General features: G+C 44.9%; 1 protein-coding gene and 1 long non-coding RNA gene across 2 annotated transcripts in view; one reads left to right on the top strand and one right to left on the bottom strand.

Moving 5' to 3' along the window:
- Window positions 1-2,103, top strand: LOC146685274 (uncharacterized). Its single transcript, XR_014917051.1, has 2 exons — window positions 1-218; window positions 319-2,103. It is a non-coding gene; the product is annotated as an uncharacterized LOC146685274 (long non-coding RNA).
- The window catches only part of commd7 (COMM domain containing 7), a 15,551-nt gene continuing 7,590 nt past the window's right edge, over window positions 1,044-9,004 (bottom strand). The window contains exons 4-9 of the mRNA XM_085442902.1: window positions 7,731-7,787; window positions 7,583-7,620; window positions 3,781-3,871; window positions 3,494-3,543; window positions 3,222-3,270; window positions 1,044-1,221 (exon numbers count right to left, since the gene is read on the bottom strand). Of these exons, the coding sequence (XP_085299028.1) occupies window positions 1,145-1,221; window positions 3,222-3,270; window positions 3,494-3,543; window positions 3,781-3,871; window positions 7,583-7,620; window positions 7,731-7,787 (362 nt within the window). The 3' untranslated portion in view covers window positions 1,044-1,144. The remainder of the gene's footprint in view (window positions 1,222-3,221; window positions 3,271-3,493; window positions 3,544-3,780; window positions 3,872-7,582; window positions 7,621-7,730; window positions 7,788-9,004) is intronic.

Below are 9,004 nucleotides of genomic sequence, written 5' to 3'. Positions count from 1 at the left end.
TTTCACTGAATCCGTTTACGCAACATCCCAGGAAACGCAGCAGGACGGATCCACGCACAGATACGTGGAAGCGTGAGCAGAAAGACGGGCTCGGCCTGGAGCCGTGCTTCTAATGAGGACAAGCTCGTCTGTCCGAGACAGCCAGCGCAGGGAAGGGCGTGAAGGTTACACACAGCAGGACGGGAGAGTCGGAGGGCACGACCCGCTGATGCAGTCAGGTGTGGCAGACAGCGACGGGGAGCGGTGGTGCGTTGAGTCCTGGTTTTGAGAAAGACAAACGACACGTCCAACTGACTGGAGGCTTTTTCTCTTTTTTAGGGCCGGCACGCCGAGCCGCTCGCAGACGGGAGCGTTCCTGAGCCCGTGCACGGATGTTTGAAGGTCACGGTTATCGTCCCTGCGCACAGAGATTCCTCCAGGTCCTCTGAGTATGTAGATGATGTCATGCTGTGTAGATGATGTCATGCTGTGTAGATGATGTCAAGCTGTGTAGGTGAGTTACTTTAATGTGGTTTAGGTTGTTTCTGTGACAGCCGCGTATCGCAGCTCTCTAATGTCAGAAAGTATCGTCAGTACGTAAAGGAGGAGCTGCAGATGCTGTACAAAGATATAAAGTAGGCGGGAAAACCCTTCAGAATAAAGGCAACTTCCTGTCTTCGAGCAGACAGACTGCTGAGGAATAATCAGCAGATAATTATCACAGACGTCTGAAGTGGTTTCGGAGCCGAGGGCTGAAACGGCGCTTGCACCGATGAGCCACTGAGCGCTCTGACATGTGCCTCCAGGCTCGTACGCATCCCTGTGTGGCCTTTACTGCACGCCCGTCTCTGGCTGCTGCTAATTTCGCCTGCATTTAACCTGTTATTGCAGCTAATTCGTGTTTGTTTTAGTAATAATTTATTACATCAGTAAGAGACAGCAGGCCTGAACTCGATCGAACAGGTCTGGTTTCTGATGGAAGTCTCAAAATGTTCCCGCTGATCTCACCCAGGTGTCGTCGTGCTGACAGACTGTTTCCCACAGGGGGAGAAAACAGCAGATAATGACAGGTTACTCCTCAGTTTATTGACTCATTTCAGGTAAAAATGTCACACGCACACAAATTCAACCAGTACATACAACACACACACGGACACACACGCGCTCAGCTGAAGCACTCCATGCTGGCCTTGGCTCGCTCCATCTCGTGCAGGAAGTTGTAAAACTGAGGCAGCGTCAGTTCTGCAGGGAAGAGACAAAAAAGGACGACTTCCTGTCAGAGACAGAAATGAAAGGTTTTTGCATCTGTGGAGGAAAACGTGAAAAACTGGGAGAGCTCCAAACCAGGAATACTCTCTTCAAGAGGAATTAAAATACAGAGGAGCGGTTTAAAATCTACAGCTGCTGTTTGTGAGGTCATTTCCTCCCTGCTACACATAAGAGCCAATCAAAATCACCCAAAAAGCACACCTGAATTACGACCACTGCAGCATTTACCTATCTCTACTTTTAAGATCGGGCTCAAACTTTCCTTTTTGCTAAGGCATATAGTTAGGGCTGGACCAGGTGACCCCGAATCCTACTGAGCAGGGATAGCTCAGTAGGTAGAGTGGTTGCCCCATGATCGGAAGGTCGGGGGTTCGATTCCCCTTAACAGCTACCCTGGGGTACCCCTGAGCAAGGTACCGTCCCTACACACTGCTCCCCAGGCGCCCAATGGCTGCCCACTGCTTCACTGAGTGAATGGGTTAAATGCAGAGAGCAATTTCCCCACGGGGCTCAATAAAGTACACACTTCTTAGTTATGCTGCAATCTGGGCTTTAGGTGATGACGTGACGAATCCTGCTTCCGGTCCAAACTACTCTGCGTTTATTAAGGCTGTTGTGTTTTTAACATGTTTTAATGTTTTGTTCTATTTAATCTGAAGCCCCTAAAAGCAGTCAGTGATCACTGTCTCAGTTTTTATTACTGCTGTTCATTTGAAACCCTTATGATGTAGCTACAGCCCTGCAGCAGTATATTCATGACTAACCTGGTATTGTGGATGGATTATCTCAGTTGTTTTTCTGGCTGAAGTTTGGACTGCATTTATGCCTAACCATCAGGAACCTTCACGTTAACTTTTATCGAGTGGAAAAAGTTAGCGTTCATCCTCCAGCTTCACTGTGTTTATGCTATGCTAACATAGCTGTGTCGCTAGCGGTCACCTAGCACATCATTATATAGCAGCTAGCCCAACTTCAGTAACCCTACAAACGTCACTGCTGTTTAGTTTTCTGTCTTCATTTATGTTGGAAGTGATAGCAGAGCTGTACGTTTGAATGTTTCAGAAATCTCTGTCAGAACATGCTATATCATGCTTAGCATGAAGCTAGCGAGCTAACTTCCTGCTAAATCCATTCAATTTAATAAATCCTGTTTTCATGGATGCCTGGATGTTAAACTTCATAGTTACACCTGGTAAAGCAGCAATGCTGATGATTTTATTAAAGATGAAAGAACTTAGACAGTTTGTGACTCTTAGTGATGCTGCAGAGTTCGTTTGACTTTGGGACCTGGGAGTTTGGACCCAGACGTGGTTAATGAAGTCAGACTTAAAGACCGATAGGTACAGCTGCTGGGGGATTCCCATGATGCACTGGGTGTTTCTTCTTCACTCACTACGTGTTAACAGACCTCTCTGCATTGAATCATACCTGCTATTAACCTCTGTCTCTCTTCCACAGCATGTCTTTATCCTGTCTCCCTTCTCTCACCCCAACCAATCACAGCAGATGGCCCCGCCCCTCCCTGAGCCTGGTTCTGCCGGAGGTTTCTTCTCGTTTCCTTCCCACTGTCGCCAAAGTGCTTGCTCGGCCATTTGATTGTTGGGTTTTTCTCTGTATGTATTACTGCAGGATCTACCTTACCATATAAAGCGCCTTGAGGTGACTGTTGTGATTTGACGCTGTATAAATAAAACTGAATTGAAGATCTGTAGGTCGGCTGACTCTGAGAGCATCGGGTGGAGGAACTGATTTTTCATTTACGAAGTTTACACGATTAAACCAGACGAGTTCCTTTTTACATTTCTTACAGTCTTTTTCACTCGCAGCATCTGTTCATTATCTAAGTTTTGTGTCCTGAGTTGCAGAAACAACTGTCAGAGTAACTTAAAGCTTCCTGTTACAGACTCGAGCAGTTGGAAAGAAAGACATTCAAGGTGTGCAAAACTTCAGGTACGAGTGACATCATCACTCACCCATGTAGACGTTTTCAGTGGAATTCCCCTTTCTGACCACGAGCTTCAGCTGCAACCAAACACAACGTGTTCAACAAAACAACGATGCTGTGTGTGTTTTCATATCTTTGTGGGGACCAAAATACCAGTCTCCACAAGTTTGAAGACATTATTGAGAATCAAAATGTGGTTTTAGTGTCCGGGTTACAGTTTGGTTAGGGGAAGCATTATGTCAATTAGATGTTCCCACAGGATATGAATACCCCACATGTGTGTGTGGAGCGCTGTTGTACCTGCAGGAAGACTGTGCCCAATTTCTGAATTTCACTGGTGCCAACAGTCACTGTGGGACGACAAAACACAGCGTGATAAAAACACTCAAACAGGACGGTCGCTGTGTCACGTCTGCGCCTGAAACAGTGAGGCGCGTCATGGTTAGCTCTGTTATTCAGCTTCCATCGGCTGCACACACCGAGGGGTTCAAATGTGCTCAGAGGGCAGACGCGCTCACAGACAGACTCAGACTGAACCTCTAATGTGAGCCAAATTTGCCGTGCACGCTAGGTTTGCTCCTTCTTACCTCCAAACTTCCACTCCATGTCAACCAGCTGGTTGACCATCAGAGTCTGCCCGACAGCGAGCCTGGTCAGCGCTGCGTAGTGCTCCGCCCACTGCAGGAACACAGATCACATCAGACTCCTGAGACACGTGTTCACCGTTTAAAGGTTGCCTGAGTAACATCGTAAGAACAAGTTTTATCAACGACACTGAGTCAGTGCTAACTAGGGCTGCCACGATTTGTCGACTAGTCACGATTACGTCGACTATCAAAATCGTCGACGACTGATTTAATAGTCGACGTGTCGTTTGAAGCTTTGTAAGATCACAAAAGACGCAGGAATAAGTAGCAGGATTTAAGAGTGTAATAACGGACTGAAACAGAAGATGGCAGCACTGCATGTACAAGGATGCCAGCTACCGTTAAACCCCGAAGAAGAAGAAGAAGAAGAAGCTGTGTCCCAGAATTCATAGCACGGCCCAGCGCAGTTTCCAACAATGGCGGCAGCTAGTTAGTTTTAATGTTACTCTTATTATTCTTTCTGGGTCACAAAATAAACGTTTAACATATTTTCAGGCGAGAATGTAGCTGTGTAAACCTCAAATATCTGCTCAGTTTATCAAGACACCACATATTTTCAAAAGTGCTCCGATGTTTTTGGAGACGTCTGTTACCCACTAGCTCGTTAGCTAGCCGGGGGCTAGGTCACTAGCGCCGTGAGAACACCGGACTCCCCGCAAATCGTTTTCAAACCCACCGCCGTCTTTCGCTACTCAGGTTAAACATGATATATGAGTCACTTAGATAACTTAAAATGTTATTGTTTGGCTTTTTTTAGTATTTTATTTGTTCCTGAGTAAATCGGTTTGTCTGAGATTAAAGTTATAGTTTTTACCAGAGGTGTGGACTCGAGTCACATGACTTGGACTCGAGTCAGACTCGAGTCATTAATTTTATGACTTTAGACTTGACTTGAAAAAATGTTCTAAGACGTGTGACTTGACTTGGACTTTTACACCAATGACTTGGGACTTGAATTCGACTTGAACCGGTTTACTTGAAAAGACTTGATATTTTACCCCAAATATAAAATTTAACATGCATATTATATAGAGATTGAAAATGTGACGTCATTCACGGGTAGAACCGCAAAGGATTCTGGGAACTCGTGGCAAGCGGTACTAGCGCAAGCAGGCTTTCAATTAAAATCAGTTAAACAGCGATAAAAAGAAACACAAAAATGTCAAGAAGCTGTTGTATGATTAACTGCAATAGCCGGTCGCATGACAGCCACGGGAAGCCGACGGGTAAAGAGATCGGTTGTTATCGGATTACGTCGTTGAAGAGAAATTGTTCGAGCCATGTTTCCGAAGTAACAAAGAGGCGACTGGATTGCAGCCATTCAAAGACCAAATATAACGTCCCAGAACCCTCCAGCTCACAGGTTAGTCTGCTCCAAGCATTTACACAAAGGTCAGTCTGCTGTTGTAGTTAATGCGTCATTTTCATAACATAATTGGTGATATAGGTTACAAGCAAGTCTGGCGCTGAACAGAAATTGTGGCGCTATGCTCCTTTATTTATTGTGCATAAATAGTGAATTGTCCTGACACAATATTGCGTTTCGCTTCTGTTATTATGGTACATTGACAAAAACATATACTTTTATTCACAGGATAAAACAGGTTTTTTGTATCACTAATTGCCCAGTACGATTACAGCATACAGTATTATTGTCACTGCTACATTTCTGTGATGCTACCAGAAATTATTTCCACTACTAATTAATTACCGTTGAGCTCAAAGGTTATATTAATAAACGGTTAAGGAATGTGTATTTATGAAGACGATTTGTGAGACTGGTAAACTTATGATACGTACGATGGTCTTTCGTTCTACACGGTGCATTTCAAGGTCCTGCACCCATCCGTCGGTAAACTGTACCTGGGCTTGTTGCAGTGACCGGAAGTTACTAAACTTCATGAGTGTATGCACTCACTCCAAGAACCGTATGATTATAAATATGCATATAAATATGCTACGATGAGATAGCTGACTTCATCTAACTAGCAAATGTTGTCCAGGCTACGTTGGTGATGCAGGTTTTTTTAATGTGTATGATATTTTTGTCATGCGATTTTAAAGCTGGTCCTACAACCGCATCCAAGAATAACATGCAGCTTATCTCAGAACTGTCGGTGAAAATTATTCTTGGAGCTAGGTTTAATTGAGCTGCATTTTAAAGAGGTGCAATTTCACAATTTGTGTATATTTTCTAAGTTCACTATTTTGTCATGTGTTGAGAAAAACACAGATTTTAAAATTACATGGTCTAATATTTACATTTAGCATAACTGCAACATTATTTTTTCGTGTTTTTTTTAAAGACTCGAAAGGACTTGAAATTCAAAGTTTCAGACTTGTGACTTGACTCGGACTTTTACACCAGTGACTTGAGACTCGACTCTGACTTGCCTGACATTACTTGAGACTTGACTTGAGACTTGAGGATAAAGACTTGAGACTTACTTGAGACTTGCAAAACAATGACTTGGTCCCACCTCTGGTTTTTACACAGCTGAATAAAGTCAAGCAGACAGCTGATTATCAGAAGTGTGAGATGCTGGAGAATTTACTCCGGTGTCCTGTTATATTTTAGATAGCAAGGAGTTTATTAAACTTCACCGAAACAATCTGCAAATTTCATTAAAATTTAATAAACTATCATCTTGTCTTTATTTTTAGTTAGCACAGACCTTAAACACTTAAAGCTGTAAGCTAATGATAGTTATATAAGAGCAGATGCTGCTGGTGCAATAAGCTGTAGTTTTACTTCTAATGGATGATGATCTGATTAGTCGACTAATCGCAAAAATAATTGGTGACTAGTCGACTATCAAAATAATCGTTTGTGGCAGCCCTAGTGCTAACACGTGCTAACACCTGTCAGCTAGCTTCGGCCCAAACGGACACACGTGCTCCTCCCTGTTGTTTTACACGAGTCAGCATGTGCAGCCTGAGCATCACAATGATGGCGAGCTAAGGCACAGCTAGCTGGCTGACCATCCTCGTGTAGCCACCACCGTGGGAGTGTTAGTTACACAGAGGTTAAAGTGTGCTGGATCGATCTGGAACAGTTCAGTTCTTGGCGTTGCTTCGAGCAACAGCCAGCAGATACCTGACGCCCCGTGACGCGCTTACAGCCTCAGCCTGTGACGTGTTCATGGTGCAGATGTAAATAAAGCTGCAGCAGGCTACAGAAGAGGAGCTGCAGGATTTACCCACAGTAAACACAACATGTTAGCTGGTGAAGAAATGGTAAATGGACTGGTTCTCATATAGCGCTTTTCTACTCTTCTGAGCACTCAAAGCGCTTCACACAACTTGTGCATTCACCCATTCTAACTAGCATTCACACACATTCATACTTTGATGGATGCGTCGGAGAGCAATTTGGGGTTAGTATGTTGCCCAAGGATATTTGGCACGCAGACGAGGGGAAGCCAGGAACCTTCCGATCATTGATGACCTGCTCTACCTCCTGAGCTACAGCCAATCACAGAAATAAGTCCAGAGTCCTGGAAGGCCCTTTGAACCATCTATGACGTCTTTAATAGTAGTGGAAAGTTTGGCACACGTAAAGGGCGTGGCTTTGGTCAGGTGGTTTGATCCCAGTCTGCATGCCACGATACAAACCCCATGTTGCTCTATGAATGCATGAATGTCAGACAGGAAGCACTTAGAAACAGCACGCTTGTGTGAATGAGGCAGAAAAGCGCTGCATAAGCAGCTTTCCATTTACCTTTAGCACTACTTCACTTACCTGCAGTGAGAAGTGAGCCGACTTTTCCTCGCTCAGTCCTGAAAAATGATCAGAGTGAGCAGGTTGGCTTTCATTAACACAAACGTGACAGTAACTAATACGACTACTGTGAGAATGACTCTGAGGCACAGAGGACTCGGATGTGTACCTAATGTCAGGAGGTCTTCTTTGATCTGCTCGCCTGTCAGGTTTTTCTTCAGGGCTCCTGAGGAGAAAACAGACACGGACACCTTCCTGTTACTGTTTATAGCTCCACCTGTTGAGTGTCGGGTTTTAAACGCCGTGAGAAAATACTGTGCAGGTATCCCCACATACACATCTGTATGGAGATCACTGCTGCAGACACACCTGGCCCGTGCAGTAAGCGTGCACACGTACAGTGCAGCGTATACAGCACCACAGACAGATAGCCCACGCGTAACTGGCATTCTGGGAAATGGAGGAAGTGAAAATACAAACGAAATCACAGGCAGAAACATGCTGTCTGTGAATGAAACCTGAAAGCACAGTGTTAGCACTGTTGCCTCACAGCAAGGAGTTCACTTCCACCATCAGGCTGGGGTCTTCCTGCGGGGCTTCTCCCCGGGTACAACGCCTTCCTCCCACAGTCCACAGACATGCAGATAGTGGGGTGAATGGTTGCCTGTGTGTTAGCCCCCCCCCCCCGTGACCTAACAAGGATAAGAAGCAGAGGAGGGATGGATGGCACATAAAATAAGATTTACTCATCCATCCACAAACCAAAAACACCCTGTCAGTGGGTTTATCTGTGACAAGGATTCACTTCCTGTGACTGAGATGAACAGGAAGCACTGGTGCTAACGAGGGAGGATTCTTTTCTCTCGTTCAGTTCATTTTTATTTCAGTGGTTTCTGTTCGAGCTCACTGTAATAACCTTGATGCAGACTCTGTATAAAGGACCAGATTAGTCAGAGATGAGGGAGGAAAAACGACCACTCTGCTGTTTTCTCTGATTTCTCTCAACACTTTGTTGCCGATCACATCTTATGGCTCGTAATAATCGCTGCACTTCTGTCTCAACTTTGCAAACAGAAACTCGCCCAAAATATTTGCCCCAGGTGTCAGGAGCACTTTGTTGTACTGAACTTCTGCACTGAGGGCTATACTTATCAGAAACTACCCGCATGGACCGCAGCTGGGCGGCTCATCAAGAATGCAGCAGCACATCGGGGCTGCACACAACACAAGTGGGAACAAGGGGAAGTGTTATCCATTTTCCATTTATTCTCTCGTGCTGGCAGAGCGCGTTCAGAGAAACACAAATTGAAATGTGTTGAAAGAAGCCTTAGTCTTCAGTTACACCTGCCTGAGCCTGCTGCTTCCATCGCACTGAATCAAACACCACCTATAGTCCCCTATTCAGTTACATCCCAGGTCACATGCTGCTGCTGTCGCTCACAC

Source organism: Copadichromis virginalis, linkage group LG20 (assembly GCF_057382275.1).
Source record: "Copadichromis virginalis isolate Kocher_CV1m ecotype Utaka linkage group LG20, C_Virginalis_male_GT1.1, whole genome shotgun sequence".
Classification (NCBI taxonomy): domain Eukaryota; kingdom Metazoa; phylum Chordata; class Actinopteri; order Cichliformes; family Cichlidae; genus Copadichromis; species Copadichromis virginalis.
The sequence above is the reverse complement of the archived record's forward strand: the minus strand, read 5'-3'. Positions and strand labels throughout refer to the sequence as shown.